The sequence below is a fragment of the Ochotona princeps genome, chromosome 5 (assembly GCF_030435755.1).
Source record: "Ochotona princeps isolate mOchPri1 chromosome 5, mOchPri1.hap1, whole genome shotgun sequence".
Classification (NCBI taxonomy): Eukaryota; Metazoa; Chordata; class Mammalia; order Lagomorpha; family Ochotonidae; genus Ochotona; species Ochotona princeps.
In genome coordinates this window covers 96,704,213-96,721,468 of record NC_080836.1, presented here as the reverse complement: position 1 = coordinate 96,721,468, position 17,256 = coordinate 96,704,213, and the positions used below count along the sequence as shown (strand labels likewise).

The window sequence follows — 17,256 nt, the reverse complement described above, 5'->3', positions numbered from 1 at the left end:
CACTCATATTTTTATTAAGCTTTAAATTTGGTGTAAATTTTTTCTTCCACTAAACTTACGCATATTGAGAGCTCCAGGGAGATAACTGTTGAATCCATCTAGTAAGCAAATGTTGAGGGATGAGTTCCAAACCCTTAATGATTAAAAAAGAAAAAACTTATCTGAAAGGTAAAACAACAAAGGGAGAGAAAGCAGAGGTTGATCCTGCATCTGCTGGTGTACCTGTTGAAAGCCAGCAGGGAGCGGCCAGGCTGGGACAGAGCCAGGAGCCGGAAGCTCCATCCGGGTCTCCCACACGGTGCTTGGACCATCACCCACCACCTTTCCAAGGAGCATCAGCAGGATTGCGGTGACACTGGAGGAACTTAATCCCCTGTTCCACAGTAAACCATCCCAGTTGCTAATTTTTTAGTGTCTAAATGCCTTTTTAGTGCCAGAATAATTACTGAGGTAGCCAGGAAGAGGAGAAACTGACCAGTACAATAATAGTTCTTCAGATTCTCTGCCGGTTTACCCCATTTAACAGTTCTTAAACCCTCTTAGTGGTAGTGCTAAGTATTGCTGTAACCACTGAGCACACGGTAGAACACAGAGGGAGCATACCACGAGCTCTGCTTTGGTGGAGGAGCTTTTGAATAGGTAGATAGCTATGAGGGTGGGAAACACCTCGCTTTAAAAATAACGGAGCACTTTTTTTCCCCCAATTCTTTTTTGTTTTGTTTTTAAAATTTATTTTGTTTTGTTGGAAAGTCAGATATACGGAGAGGAAGAGAGACAGAGAGGAAGATCTTTGGTCCATTAATTCACTCCCTCAGCGGCCGCAACGGGCTGGAGCTGTGCTGATCTGAAGCCAGGAGCCTCTTCTGGGGCTCCCACAAGGGTGCAGGGTCCCAAGGCTTTGGGCTGTGCTTGACAGCTTTCCCAGGCCACCAGCAGGGAGCTGGATGGGAAGCAGGGCTGTTGGAATTAGAACCAGCACCCATATGGGATCCTGGCGCATGCAAGGCAAGGACTTTAGCCACTGGGCTACCATGCTGGGCCTGTTTTGCCCCATTCTTACTTATTTGAAGGAAGGTAGGTCATAGGGAAGAGGCTAAAGCCGAGAGTCGCCAACAGTCCAAGTGGTCTGTTTGAGTGACAGGGACTCAGTACCTGAGCCGTCGCTGCCACCTCACCAGAGTGAGCCTTACAGGATGCAGCATGTCATGTGGGATCCAGGGGTTTCAGGCATCGTCCTGAGTCTACCCTTAAGAAACTGTTTTGAGGAAAGACTTAAGGGAGATTAAGGAACAAGGTATATGGGTGAAGTGTCTTAAGCTGTGAAATCCTGGGGAGATCACATGCTGCTTGCTTAAGGGTAGCTAGGTTAACCCAGCCTCCCAGTTCTGTAACAGTTCCTCACCTTCAGGCGAGTCATTGTCATTCTCACTTCAGTGCGCTATTTAGGGTTTCTATTCAGTTTCTTTACAGTGGAGCAGTCATTTAGTAGATACTTGTAAAGAGAGCTGTGCAATGCCTTTTCATTTTTATTAACAACTTCCTATACCCTTTAAAAATCTGTGTTGCTGAATCATCCAGGCAAATAAAAATGGAATCATAGTTTATAAACAGTTATGAAAATAGATTACTTGCCAAATGTATTTTATTCTTGTCCCCTTTGATATGATTTTGATATTTTCTTAAAATTCTAATTTTTTAGAGTGAAGAAAACATCTGACTATATTAGCGTGAATTTGGAGGAATAGTTACTCAGTGAACAAACGCTGTGTGTTCTTTGGAGCACTATGGTGTGCTATGTAGATATTAGAACGTGAGCCACGTTTGAACCATTAAGTTTTCATCAATGTCATTGCAGCTGTTGTGAGATATTAGAAACTTGTCCTTTATCTGTTCAGACAATAAAAAACATTTAAAACTAAGATGGATGACATTATCCTACAGTTTTCTTTAAACTGATATTGAGATGACCCTCTGCCATTTTATCTTAGAAAAAAAAAAAGGAAAGCTTTAAGGCATCCAGTCTTTCATTTGTTGGTGATACTGGTAAGATTTTGTTTACGTGCTGAGAACTCTTGCTTGTCTAGTGTCCTGGACAAATAGGTAGACCTAACCTCTACAAATGTCTGTTATGTGCTAGATGTGGGACCTTCATTTGGGTGCAGATACATTGAGAAATGTAAACCCCGGATCTGCATGGAGTGGGTGCAGAACCTGGTTAACTTGCGGGGTCTCTTTCTGATTTGCATAGGTGTCCTTAGGCGGTGTTGACCTCACAGTCCGGGTGCTCACAACAGGGTATTGGCCTACCCAGTCAGCCACACCAAAGTGCAACATCCCACCAGCACCAAGACATGCTTTTGAGATATTCCGAAGGTAAACTCAAGTCATATTTGTGTTTTAAGAATAAATCATTGTCCAGATGTAAGTGTGCTACTTTCATCTTTTAATACCTAGCAAAGTTGGTAAAGTGTCAACCTCCTTATTTTTCTCTTTCCTCTTCTGTCAGAAGTTGAAATTTAACTCCTCAGGTTTCCTTTAATTATGAAGATTATCTTTAAATATATTTGAGTTGTCCTGTAATTGTAATGTCATATGCATAAATTATATGATTGTAAATACAGATTTTGTGTGTTTACTGAAGGTTCTACCTAGCTAAACACAGCGGCCGTCAGCTCACACTCCAGCATCATATGGGTTCTGCAGATCTCAATGCTACTTTTTATGGGCCAGTTAAAAAGGTAACTGGTGATGGTGTGAGTGTTCTAAATTACTGTAAAATACTCCTTAGAGCTAAATATGATTTCTGCCAAATTTGGTACATTTTTATTTACCATTTTCTACCTATCAAATAGTAAAAATATTAAAATATTGGCTTGCTCTATATTCCTTTTTTCCCTCAGTAGCTTCATTTGAAAGTGGAAAGACCATGTCAGTAGTCTTTAAGGAAAAATTCTAGCATGATTATACATTTTATCTGTCAAATGGAACTTAAGATGATACTGCAGAAAACCAGTAGAGTGTAGGTTGAGTTGAAAACGTACAATACTTAGTTCTCATAAAGGAAAACCAGGAAAGTTAACCCTTGAGATTTGTGACATATGCAAATGTTCTGTCATTAAAAGCTTAGTCCTGCTTTGGTGATATTAAAGTACTTGGTATTTTCTAAGTTCATCATTATCATCCTTGTGAGTACTGTTAAAATAATTTCAAATTTGAAATATAGGGAATTGGTAATTAGTTATTTTCTCACAAACATTACAGTTTTCACAATGCAGGGGGAAAGGATAGTCCTTAGTGAGAACTTTATGTTTGTATGCTTATGTATGTATACACATAAACTATTTTTAGTGGGTTTTTCTTTTGATACAAGAATATGTTAAGTAGTATTGTTGAGAAGGGGTAGAAATGGCAGGACTTTCCTGAAGCATACTATTAAAATGACCAGGAAACAGTTGTGTCTTACTTATGTTTTTAATTTTTTAAATAAACAGGAAGATGGATCTGAAGTTGGTGTTGGAGGTGCTCAAGTAACTGGCTCTAATACTCGGAAGCACATTTTGCAAGTTTCCACTTTCCAGATGACCATATTAATGCTTTTTAACAATAGAGAAAAATATACATTTGAGGTATGGATTATGATTGTGTACACTGTAAGCAATTTTCTTTGGCTCACTATCTGAGTCTCATTTGGGTAACTTCCAAGTGATTTCTCTGAATATCTGTAAATTTACATTCGATTGGATCATAATATTTATTGAGTTGTTTCATTTTGTTGTGTTTTTCTAAAAAGTTTATTTTTTATTATGTTTTATTTCATGTAATAAAACATACTGCACAAAAACACATAATTTAATCTGGCTTAAATGTGTGTGTCACAATTAGGAACATTACCCCCATTTTCTTTGTCTTCCCTTTTCTTCCGTCCTCTTCCATCTACCTTTCAAAGAAATAAGTAAATTTTACAGACGGTGTTGTGGTGCAGTGGATGAAGCTGCTGCCTTTGACATTAGAGGACCAGTTCTAGACCTGGCTGCTCTGCTGTGCTCCAGCAGTGGGTGCATGATGGCCTAAGTTCACTGGAGCGCTTAGTACCCATGGGGCATTCTGGGATGGAGTTCTGGGTGCCTCAGTTCAGCTTCATTCAGCCCTGGCCTTTAAAGCCACCTGGGGCAGTAATCAATAGATGGGCGACTTCTTTGTTCCTATGTTTCTCCTTTCTCTTTGCCATCTGTCTTTCTAGTAAATAATACCTCTGAAAAAACAAAGTTTCTCGGTATTGTTTCGCCGTTAATTCCTTACTGCCTCCCTAGGCAGCCAGTGATCTGGTTTATATCGCTGTCAGTGTTTGCCTTTTCCAAAATCTCCTCTAAGTTAAGATCATACAGTGTCGTTGTCTGTTCAGCTTCTCTTGAATTGTGTAATTCGAGGTTCATGCACGTGGCTACATGGGAGGGATTAGTAGCCCATCCTTTCTTACTTCGGAGGGATCGTTTGTTCTATAAATAGTTTCATTTTCTTTGCGAATTCATCTGTTGATAGGCAGCTTAGTTGTTACACATTTAGGATTATTAATAGAGCTATGTTTAGAAACGGCCAGACTATGTCCCAAAGCAGGTGTAACATTTTACATTCCTACTGTCAGTGGAAAAGAAGTTCAGTTGCTCCATGACCTCCACAATGTTTATAACTGTAGTCGTTTTAGTGGGCGTGTGTGCAGTTGTGTCTTAACTGTGGGTGAATGATGTTAAACATCTTTGGTGTGCATATACCATATAAATACTGCGTTTGGTAAAGTATCTACTTATAGTTACGGCGTTGTTTTCTTACTAACTTGGAAACATGCTTTATAAATTCTGGTTCTGAAAAACTTTTAGTTATGTGTACCATGACTTTTCAGTTTGTCATTTTTCTTTTTTTTTTTTTTTTTAAAGGTTTATTTATTTCATTACAAAGTCAGATATACAGAGAGGAAGATCTTCCATCCAATGATTCACTCCCCAAGTGAGCCGCAACGGCCGGTGCTGCACTGATCCGAAGCTGAGAACCAGGAACCTCTTCTGGGTCTACCACGTGGGTGCAGGGAGCTGGATGGGAAGTGGAGCTGCCGGGATTAGAACCGGTGCCCATATGGGATCCCGGGGCGTTCAAGGCGAGGACTTTAGCTGCTAGGCCACGTCGCCGGGCCCTGTCATTTTTCTTAATTGTGTCTGTGAAGAACTCGGTTAATACTGACGATACAGTTGATCAGTTTCTTTTATAGCTTATGCTTTTGAGGGTTAGAAAGTTCTTGCCTATCCCAAAAGTTTTTCTTTTATGTGGATTATAATTTTAGTTTGACATCTAGGTCCATGATCATTTATAAGTTAATTATTTGTATGATTTGTATTAAGGATTAAGAATTATGGGCCCGGCGGCGTGGCCTAGCAGCTAAAGTCCTCGCCTTGAAAGCCCCAGGATCCCATAAGGGTGCCGGTTTTAATTCCTGCAGCTCCACTTCCCATCCAGCTCCCTGCTTGTGGCCTGGGAAGGCGGTCGAGGACGGCCCAGGGCTTTGGGAACATTCACCCGCGTGGGAGACCTGGAGGGGGTTCCTGGTTCCCGGCTTCGGATCAGCACAGCACCGGCCCATTGTGGCTCATCTTCCTCTCTGTCTCTCCTCCTCTGTGTATATCTGGCTGTAGTAAAATGAATAAATCTTTAAAAAAAAAAAAAGGATTAAGAATTATTCTTCCACACAGCTATCATTTAATTTTCTATCATTATTTGTAGAAAACACTTTTTTTCCCTCATTGCAATACCTTTATTAAAGAAATAAATAATTTGCTATGAAGAAGTTGATCAGTTTCTGCAGTGTCTGACCTCTTTCATCAGTTTCTTGTCTGCCCTTAGGCCAGTTTTACATTCTCTTAAAAATAAGATCGTTTGCTTTGTCTGGCCTTGGTGTTCGTTGTTATTACCATTTCCAAGTTGAGTGTGATTTGAATCCCAATAATTGAGTAACTTACTGGAACATGGTATTTTCAAACAGATGAAACCAAATTGTCTCTAGCATGTTCCTTTACAGTATGTGTAATCTGCTGCTCTCAGTATATAAGCAAGATAGGCTATTTGATTAATGCTAGACTTGATTTTCATAGTTCATTAAAAATAGCAAAAAACAGGGCCCGGCACCGTGGCCTAGCAGCTAAAGTCCTCGCCTTGAATGCTCCTTGAACGTTCCGGGATCCCATATGGGTAGCAGTTCTAATCCCAGCAGCCCCAGTTCCCATCCAGCTCCCTGCTTACTGCCTGGGAAAGCAGACAAGGACAGCCCAAGGCCTTGGGTTCCTGCACCTGCGTGGGAGACCCAGAGGAAGTTCCGGGCTTCTGGCTTTGGATCGGTGCAGTACTGGCAGTTGCGGTCACTTGGGGAATGAATCATCGGATGAAAGGTCTTCCTCTCTGTCTCTCCTCTCTGTCTCTCCTCTCTGTGTATCTGACTGAGCAATAAAAATAAATGAATCTTTAAAAAAATTAGCAAAAAACATAGGGTAAGCAAAAATACGAATTCATTTTAAAAAACCATTATTAGAATTGCTAGAGATTTTAGTGCCTTTAGTGCTTAAAGTTGCCTTTCCCAAACAGCTTGTTAGTAGGTGGAAAACAAAATTACGTATAAAATTTCTCTGTTGTTTAAAATCTAAGCTAGGTTGGGAACCAAAGGGCTGAGCATGACATATAAAGAAGCCATGCTCATGGCCCCGAAGTTTGTGCCTGCTCACCCTTCAAATCCAGCCATTGTGAAAAGTACATGGGTTTAGTTTTACAGACATACTGTGTTACGCTGCACTCTACTATTTTAATTTTATTAACCAACTCTTTTTACAGAACTCCTCCAGTGAGTCTAATTATTGTCAATCTGGTGAAATTTCAGGAAATTCAACAAGAGACAGATATCCCTGAAAGAGAGCTTGTTAGAGCCCTCCAGTCCCTCGCCTGTGGTAAACCAACACAGCGGGTTCTCACCAAAGAGCCCAAGTCAAAGGAAATAGAGAATGGTCACATATTTACAGTTAACGATCAGTTCACCTCCAAACTACACAGAGTCAAGATTCAAACAGGTATCTGGAATTGAAAAGAAGTGTGTGTGTGTGTGTGTGTGTGTCTTGGTTTGTTTTTTTCCTTTCTGGTAAACATTCTCATCTGTTGTTTTCTGTTAAAAAGTAATAATAACAATGCTTTTCTAGTGCTGTGTGATTCTTGGGCGAAAGAAGGAAAGCAACTCTTATTGATAAATGCGTGTATCAAAATGTGATTGAAATGAAGTACAATAATATGAAAAGTATTTCATAGTATGAACAAGATATTTTTCTTGTTTCTCAGCAGATGGAATGTTACAAGTGTTAATACTTTTTTTTAGTCATTGGAAGTGTGTTTTTAAAGCTCTTGAGTTACATAAAATTTGGTCTGTAAATATAGCTGTTGGTGTCTTGAATAAGTATGGAAGATTAAATATCTTAAAGCATGTGATATCTGAATTTGAAATATAGAAATTATACCACTTTGAATTGTTATTAGTATATTTAGACTTCTAAGTTTATAATAAAATCATATTGATTAGAATTCTAACATGTTAGGTATGTGTTTTCTGTGTATTTAAGAGGAAATAGATATTCTGCTGTTGGTGATAGTTGAAAATAATGTACATTATTACCTGTTGGCAAAGTTAGTATCTCATGAAGCTTCTTAGCAGTAATTTACCCAGTACAGTTAATGTATCTGTATAGGAAAACTATATTTTAAAGTAAATTAGAAAAATCATTTCTTAAAATGACTATAATTTTTCTAATTTGAAAAGTACAAATTTACATTTACTTTGTATATTAGTGAAAGATGTCTTTAAAAATTAACGTTAAAAATATATAATTCTTAACAGAATATGTTGATGCAAAAGCTTTATTTGCATACTTTGTTGGTTTTGCTCCTTGACCTTTTGGGTGTGTTTGGTGGAGTGCAGTCGGGTGCATATGGTTTGTGAACCACAGTGCTATCTGTTAAAGCCTGATCCCTTTGTCCAGAACTGCAATCTGAATCAGTGGGATCTAACCAACCCAGGTTGACCCATAACTTTGTGGCATAGAAATATTTTCGAAATGGAAAATGATTTTGTTTCATGTAGTGCACAGTATATGAGCTTGTCAATTTGGGCAGATACAGTTTTTGGATTTGTAATTTTAGTGCTCATTTGTATCCTGGGTTTCGTGGAAAATGGAAGTGCTTCAGGATGCACACACACAAACATATATATGAGTTACCTAAATTCAACCTGCTTTACCATGGATAAGTACCTTTGCAGTCCCTGTTGCAAAAAAAGATTTATGGAGTTTTAGTTTTTGTTCTTGGGTAGTATACACATATTTATTTATAGCATTTAGGTGTGATTAAAATAAAAACACAGTTTTATATGATGGTTTTGCTAGATCTCAATCCCAGTGATTAAATTCTTCAAGGAAATACTTTTTATTTGAGGATGGTTTTTAGATGATATTGGCTGCTTGTCATATTTGATTTAGTGAGTATTTTCTCTTTGACATTAAATATTGTTACCACATTTTCTGTAAACTTTTTGAAGATTATTAATGTGTATGATTTGTTTTTCCTTGCAGCAAGATAAACATCTTTGAATTCCCTTTTTCATAATACCAGCCATTAAAATTTTGCCATAAATGTTTTCTTTCCTCCTCGTCTTTGTATATTTGTTACAGCATTTGAGATTGATTTGCAAGCATCCACATTTCAGCAGATGCTTAGACTCTGTTATTGTCCAAAACAAATTGTGTGTCCTGTTTCTATGTCCTCAGTTGTCTCAGAGATTCCTTTTGTAGCTTGTGTTTGACTCTAGGATTCTGTGGTAGCTTCTACATTATATATTTCATTTTGTGTTTTTACTTGCATGTAGTCTAAACTGGTATTATGACATGACTTTTTTGAGGGAAAATTATTATTTCTGCAAAGGCTATTTTCATCCTTTTTTTTCTGTGATACTAGTAATTACACTGCAAAATGACACTGAAAGCGGTGGTTTTAGTTGAGAGATTCTACTTGATTAGAAATAGCCAAATGGACGTGTATCCAGAATGCTGCTCTGCAGTGTGGTCTGTTCACTTGCCTTAGCAGTGTTCCGTGTGCTTCTTGTGTGGTTGCCCAATATCTGCCTCTACATCCGTTTCCTTTTAATGAACTAAGGCATCAAAAGTCAGCTGTCCGTTTTCTTTGCTACCTCAATTAGAGGAAAGTCATAGGGAAGAAGAACTTTTTAAAGGCTGTGGGGGAGGAGAGTAAGATGCTGCAAAGCATGAGTGGCTTTGTGATAATGAGATAGTGACATAAAGAACTACATCACAAGAACTTGTTAGATGATAGAATCCTAGGAGATTTTGGTAAGAACCAATGAATTCAGTGGGAATTTCCAGCAGCTGATGTTCTAGTGGGACTTTTCAATTCTTTGGCCAGCAGAATCTTGGCATTATGTATTCTTTCCTCAATAATGCTGAAGAGGTTGCAACTTCTTTTTGGATTAGCAGCAGATATTCACCTGTCTGAGGTAATTTTGTGGAGTCCGATTGGAAGCTGAGGTGGTACAGTATTAGTTGACCTGTGGGAATCAAATAACAAAAACTGTTCACTGTTAATTTTGCTATTAAAGAAATCCAGCTACCAGTTTTCTTCCATGAAAAGAATTGCTACATTTTGCAGAAAGAAGGCTTATTTTATTGCTGTAGAATTAAATTTCTGATTAAAAAAATAATTTAAAACTTTTAGTGTTTGAATTAATATGTGTATATATATATTCAGAACTTGAAATTCATTTTTTGTATAATACTAAATTGTGTTAATTGCTTATCAACCAAATGTTTTCATTGTGTTTATCATAAATGCCTTTATTTCTATTTAAGTTGCTGCCAAACAAGGCGAATCTGATCCAGAAAGGAAAGAAACAAGGCAGAAGGTAGACGACGACAGAAAGCATGAGATCGAAGCTGCTATAGTGCGGATAATGAAGTCCAGGAAGAAGATGCAGCACAACGTTCTAGTAGCAGAGGTGAGGCCATGTCAGGATCAGGGTGATAAACAGTAAGATTATTAGCAACCTACACCGGGAAAAATACCATTTGCAGCTAATTTTTAAAGTTGAGATTAAAAGACTATAATCTGAACGCCTCACACATAAAAAGAATATCATTTAATAATTAAATATATACCTCTGCATCAAACATGGTTATACTTTTAGAACTAATAATGCTTAGTAGTGAAAACAAAAAGGTTATTTTATATTAAGAATAAAGTTTACTTCTACTTAACAACTACTTCTTCTAAAGTATTTTAGCTTTACCATTTATTGAGTTTTCAGTTTTCTGAATTAGGAGCCTAAGAAGGGCCTCCTAAGCTTCCAGCTTGAGTGATTGGGTGGATGTTGGTCTTCATTGGGAAAGGATGTATACTGCTATGATTAACATATTGGCTGATAACATTTTGTGGAAGTTAACATTATTTTAATTTAGTTTATCTAGAGCTGGTATCCATCAGGCCAGTTGGAAGTCTGAAGCAGTTGAGGGCTACAAGTTGAATGGGATTTCAGTATATGGGGATGAAGTTAGAGCCATATATTTGGGTTAAATTGTTCAGGGTTAGCATGAAGAGAAAGAAAAGGAACCTGCATGATAGGCCCCTTCAACATGATTTACAAAGCAGCAAGAATCGCAGCTGTCAGAGAGGGAAGGCCTTTCAAGCCTTGTTTTCAAAATGTGTTTCCTGGATCAGTTACTTGAGCATCACTTGGGAACTTGTTAGAGCCGGATACCCAAGCTCCACCTAGGCAACTTTGCAGATACAGTCCAGCAATCTGCTTTTAAAAAGCATTGCCAGGGTGCCCGGCGGCGTAGCCTAGCGGCTGAAGTCCTCGCCTTGGGCGCCCCGGGATCCCATATGGGCACCGGTTCTAATCCCGGCAGCTCCACTTCCCATCCAGCTCCCTGCTTGTGGCCTGGGAAGGCGGTCGAGGACGGCCCAGGGCTTTGGGAACCTTTACCCGCGTGGGAGACCTGGAGGGGGTTCCTGGTTCCCGGCATCGGATTGGCGTGCACCGGCCCGTTGCGGCTCTCTTGGGGAGTGAATCATCGGACGGAAGATCTTCCTCTCTGTCTCTTCTCCTCTCTGTATATCTGACTTTGTAATAAAATAAATAAAATCTAAAAAAAAAAAAAAGCATTGCCAGGGCCCGGCGGTGTGGCCTAGCAGCTAAAGTCCTCGCCTTGAACGCCCCGGGATCCCCTATGGGCGCCGGTTCTAATCCCGGCAGCTCCACTTCCTATCCAGCTCCCTGCTTGTGGCCTGGGAAGGTGGTCGAGGACGGCCCAATGCATTGGGATCCTGCACCCGCGTGGGAGACCCGGAAGAGGTCCCAGGTTCCCGGCATCGGATCGGCGCGCATCGGCCCGGCTCACTTGGGGAGTGAATCATCAGACGGAAGATCTTCCTCTCTGTCTCTCCTCCTCTCTGTATATCTGGCTGTAATAAAATGAATAAATCTTTAAAAAAAAAAATGCCATTGCCAGTGATTCTGAAGTATGTTCTTATTTGAAAACTGATGCAGAAGGAAGCAAAATACAGTAAGACAACATCAGTTTGCCAAGAAGGAGAATTATGTAGAATGGGTGAGTGGGCAGTAGTTTTAAAAATGAAAAGACCAAGGTGCGGTAACACTTAGCATGTAATGACAGTTGGATAACTGGTTAGCTTTCCCAGCTAGTTTCACTTGGACTGTAAAACTGGGTAACCATGGGAGAGCCCTGAAAGCAAATGAGTAAAACCACCAAATGGCTTGTCTTGAAATACTGAAATACTGTTCCATACTGTAATGAGTTGAGGGGTTCTAGGTTCTTTTTTTCTCCTTTTTTTTCCCTAGGTGGGAAGATATTAAGCATTTCATTTGAATGATTTGGGGGATTGTTTATTTTGATTGGGAAAGCAGATTTCCAGAGAGAAGGAGAAGCAGAAAGATGTTTTGTCTGCTAGTTCACTCCCTAAGTGGCTGCAATGGCTGGAGCCAGGTGCTTCCTCCAGGTCTCCCTGTGGATGCAGGGTGCCAAGGCTTTTGTCTGCCTTCCCAGGCCACAAGCAGGGAGCTAAAAGGGAAGTGGAACAGCCAGAACACAAACTGGCACCCATATAGGTTCCTAACACACTTGCAAGGCAAAAATTTAGCCATGGAGCTATTGCACCAGGTCATTATTATGCATGTTTTTACTCTAAGGGATTCTTGAAAACGAAAGGAGGAAAAATAGGATGAGGGAATAGTACTGAAGCCTAGAAAATAAGGATGAGTTTTGTAAGGAGGACCAAGGTAGTTAGACATGTTAACATTATTAGTAAATGTACCTTTTTCTAAGAGCTCAGGACAGGATACATGGATGTATACAAATGATGGATTGACAAAATTATGCATAGTTTGGGAATTCAAAGAATTTCACATGCAAACGTCTCTTTCCCTGCATAAAATAGGAAATAAGGTAATACATGATAAAGGGCTTAGATTGAAGAGTTTAAGGAGCTTGTCAGAAATTTGAAATAGTATGTTAATGAATAGTACTCAAGAATTTGGTGAACTGTATAGCAATAAATTTGTGTTGTAGATCTTTTTTTTTGTTTTTTAAGGTTTATTTATTTTTATTACAAAGTCAAATATACAGAGAGGAGAGACAGAGAGGAAGATCTTCCGTCCGATGATTCACTCTCCAAGTGAGCCGCAATGGCCGGTGCTGTGCCGATCCAAAGCCGGGAACCTGGATCCTCTTCCAGGTCTCCCACGTGGGTGCAGGGTCCCAAGGCTTTGGGCCGTCCTCGACTGCTTCCCCAGGCAGTAAGCAGGGAGCTGGATGGGAAGTGGAGCTGCTGGGATTAGAACTGGTGTCCATATGGGATCCCAGGGCGTTCAAGGCGAGGACTTTAGCCGCTAGGCCTCGGTGCCGGGCCCCGTGTTGTCATTCTTGATGAGAAGTTGGCAGTTTTTTTGTAAATGGGCAGTTACAGCATGAAATACACATGAAGTGGCCATGTGTCAGTAAAATTTTACAAAACAAGCACCAGATTGTGTGTATCATGATTGTGGTTTACTTTGTGCCTGTTCTACACACATGATTTAAAAACCACACTTTACTCAGTAAGAAAACCTAAATGAGGTGGTATATATAGAAGATAAATTTGATCTCAGGGTGATTATGGAATAAGACCATAGGGATCCAAGTTGAAGGAATGATTGTGACTGCAGTTCAGGTCCCATAAAGAAGGGAGGGAGGTAAGGTCAGAAGAAAACACTACTTGCCAGAAAGAAAAAGAGAATTGGAGATCTTGGGAGAGTTGATAACAAGCTTGTTGATATTAGTGTGGTACATTTTAGTTTTTAAATGAACTGCTGAAGTTCTGGATTTCATAGAATTATTAAATCGTTGGGCTTTGGGAAATGAACTGATTAAAAGTTGCCGGAGGCCAGTGGGTGGTTTGCAAGAGTGGTTAGATCAATGGAAAGAACACAGACAAATCAGAAGGGTTGGATTCTCTGTAGCTTTCTTTGCAGCTTGTTCTGTAAAAAGGCAGCTTGCTTTGTGGCACTTGTACCTGTGTCTGTGTGTGAGACACACCCACATATAGAATAACTAACAAACAGTGCATAGGCTCTGGCTGCTGCCATAGGGGTGTGTGTATTTTTTTAACCAATAACACTTAGTATTCTGACAGCAGTTGCAGATAAGAGTAATAGCATAATTGTGTGCTATGAGTGGGCATTATTGCAAAGATTGCATTTGTTAACTCATGTTGAAGAGTTTCCCAAGGCTAGTAACTGGTACAGAGCTGAAATTTGAAGCCAAGTAATCTTAGTCAAGAGTGGTGATCCTGAACTCATTATGGTACCCAATTCTGAGAATAGTGCCAAAATGGTAAATTGTAGGGTAATTTTACTAGAATGCTCACATTAGTTCATTCCTGCTGATCCACTGTTTGTTCGTATACATGACAGAATGCATTTTGACATGAAGTATATTCTAAATAAAGCTTTTAAAATTTTCTCTTTTTTTAAGATTTATTTTGATTTTGTTGGAAATTCAGAGAGGAAGAGAGACAGAGGAAGATCTTCCATCAGATTGTTCACTCCCGCAGTGGCCGCTACAGCCAGAGCTATGCCAATCCAAAGCCAGGAGCCCAGAGCTGCTTCCAGGTCTCCCACGTGGGTGCAGGATCCCAAGGCTTTGGGCCATCCTCGACTGCTTTCCCAGGCCACAAGCAGGGAGCTGGACGGGAAGCGGGGCCACTGGGATTAGAACCAGTGCCCATATGGGATCCCGGCACATGCAAGGCTAGAACTTTAGCTGCTAGGCCACCATGCCAGGCCTAAAATTTTCTGTATTTTTAACTTTGGAAGTTAATCTCTGAATCTTAAAGTGATACAATAGTTCTGGTTAAAGTTAAGGATTTGTGTGTATATGGAAACATGAAAGTTTTCTGGTAAAAATGTTTTTATATAGACATACATATATATTTATTTATTTATTATTTATTATTTTTTTAGGTAACTCAACAGTTGAAGGCTCGATTCTTACCAAGCCCAGTTGTTATTAAGAAACGTATTGAAGGACTAATTGAAAGAGAATATTTGGCACGAACACCTGAGGATCGCAAAGTGTACACATATGTAGCATAAAATGCGTCCAGATGTTTGATTTACTCTTGAACTGTGCTCTTCGCATGGACTGGGAAGTTCTTTTAAATCATTACTGTTAAGACGACCATCTCTTCTATTAAATTACAGTACATGTTCTAGACCATTCAGATCAAGCCTTTACTCCCTTGGAGAGTTTTCAACATCAGTTGATTGAGCTTCAGGCTTTACAACGTTATCCCTGTAGAGATCATCTTTACAGTTCCTCGGGAAAATGTGAATGTGCCGCGTTTTGTTTTCAATACTGTATGAAAACAGGAAAAAATAAAACAAAATTTAGAAAATACAGCTCATTAAAATAAAATTGTTGAATTTCATTTCCCCAGGTCTTCAGTGTTGATGTAAATGTGTTTCTGTAGTGTTGCTTAGCACTTTGCGCATAGTGTAAGTTGGGTAACAGAAACAGCGAAAGAAATGCAGAATTCCCAGTTCTCTTGCTCTGCTTAAGACATTTCTTTAGCTAGCTTTTAATTTAAAAGTTTGATAAATATACAAAGACCCAGGCATACAATTTAAGCATGCTTTATCTTACCACTTGCACTTACTAATCTTATAGCCTTATGACCGGGAACTTTTGTTTTGGGATGAATATACCCTGAGTTGGATTTTCCTATTGTAATTTGAGACTTCCCAAATTAAGTCTTAAAATGATTAGGTTTTGTTCTGACTTATTTCTAGAGAAAGAAAATATTTTAGTATGTATAAATTGTACAATACTTTTTGCTGTTGTACTCACTGCTGATAGTGGATTGTATAGGGTGATGTTTTTATTTCATTTATTGTAGACAAAAATAAATGAATTTGGTATACACATACCCACTAATTCAAGTATGTCAGAGCACAAAGTTGGCAGCTGGTTATGTTTAATTCAGCCCCCTTTGAAAAGCACATATAGTCTGTACTTTGTTAATAAATATTTTAGGTTCCCTCCTCCTCCCTAAATATATATTTTGTGAAACTGTGGTACACTATCAATTTTTTGTTTAAAAATGCAATAAATATGATTACCTTGATAGTTAAAAAAAAAAAAACCTTCAATTCTTGCAGCTGTGTTTTGGAAAGTGATTAAGCAATATTTTTCAAACCTGATGATTCTTGGATATTTAGCTCTTGTCCTCCAAAGAGTCATCATTTCATGTTTTCAGAGATGGCTCAGTGCTGAAGAGTGCTGTCAGTTATCCTGTGCTTCCGACTTCCACCAATGTTTACCTGATTGATCTGCCAAGGATTATAGTTTATTTTAACTTCAGAGTATTTTTATGTTCAGTTTTATTTAATTTTGTTTAATTTGTTTTCGTAAGACAGTGTGATGTAATTGGGGCATACCACTATAGATTTCTGTTGGATAGAAAAATGAAATGTTGCTAATAACTTCAAGTAACTGGCCCTTCATTGAGTTTCGATGCTGTTTAGTACATTTATTAGAATGTATGTCTCGAAACATGATTTCTGTTTAAACTTATAGTCAAGTTACAACAACTGAATTCTAATTTGGATTAAAAACTCCACATAAATATTTTTCCCCTTGCGTCTTGGGTTATACTTTTATATTCACAAATATACTTCCATTGCATTCATTTTTTTCTCTGTATTGTAGAATTATGCTCTTGATCTCTACATTTTCCACTTTTATATCATGCAATGAAGAGGCCGGTGAGGACTGTCATAAACTCAGGACACTTCACCTTGCAGTGTCAGTCACTGCGACATGGAAAACTTGAAGGGTTTATTTCACTTTCTGAATTTGACGTAATTGAGATTTCCTCTGATGGTAAGATGTTTATCTGTAGGAAAGTATTATATTTCAGACTTGAGAGTTCCTTGTACTGCTCTTAGTTCCAAATTAAATTGTGTTTAACACCTTGGAAACATAGTGACAGCTGAGATTGTACCAAATTACTAAATAGAAAAGATATAAAAACAAGTAACTTGAAATATCCTGAAGGAAACATTAAAGCTTTTACTTGCGTAATGCTTTAAAGTTTATAAAGTTAATTTTTTCCTTGTTTCAGTTGTGGCTGTATAGATCAAATGCAGAATTTAGAAGCAAGAACTGTTTTATAACACAGGTTTGTTGGTATTTATGATTCTAAATGCTTACAAATGCAGTAAGACAGTTTTCTGAATTGCAGTTGAGTGGTTGGGAAATGCTGGTTTCTGCTATGATGAAATTTGGAAAAATTAGGCCATGACAACATCTCTGTTTTAGTTTATTATTTTAACTCCCAAACTTGTAACAGGAAACAGCTTTGACCTTACTTTCTTAGTGAGGGATCATTGATGGTCCTTTCAATTTTTAGCATTTTAATATAGAAGAATGATACCTCCTAACCATTCATTGAGTACTGTCAATGTGAATGAATTTTGGGAGAATTTTAAGGAGGGTTCAATGCACAGTTATCCAACTGCAAAACTGATGTGATCTCTGTTCAGAAATTGTCAAATTGTATCTGTTAACCCTTTTCAAAGCCAGGACAGTGTTTATTTAAAATTGTTGTGTTATG

The 17,256-nt window shown here is 38.7% G+C and overlaps 1 protein-coding gene across 1 annotated transcript in view; it reads left to right on the top strand.

Moving 5' to 3' along the window:
• CUL3 (cullin 3) overlaps window positions 1-15,073 on the top strand; it is a 101,801-nt gene extending 86,728 nt beyond the window's left edge. Inside the window, exons 11-16 of the mRNA XM_058665074.1 lie at window positions 2,249-2,373; window positions 2,642-2,738; window positions 3,492-3,626; window positions 6,914-7,100; window positions 9,936-10,081; window positions 14,603-15,073. Coding sequence (XP_058521057.1) covers window positions 2,249-2,373; window positions 2,642-2,738; window positions 3,492-3,626; window positions 6,914-7,100; window positions 9,936-10,081; window positions 14,603-14,734 — 822 coding nt within the window. The 3' untranslated portion in view covers window positions 14,735-15,073. The remainder of the gene's footprint in view (window positions 1-2,248; window positions 2,374-2,641; window positions 2,739-3,491; window positions 3,627-6,913; window positions 7,101-9,935; window positions 10,082-14,602) is intronic.
• The last annotated feature ends 2,183 nt before the right edge of the window (window positions 15,074-17,256 follow it).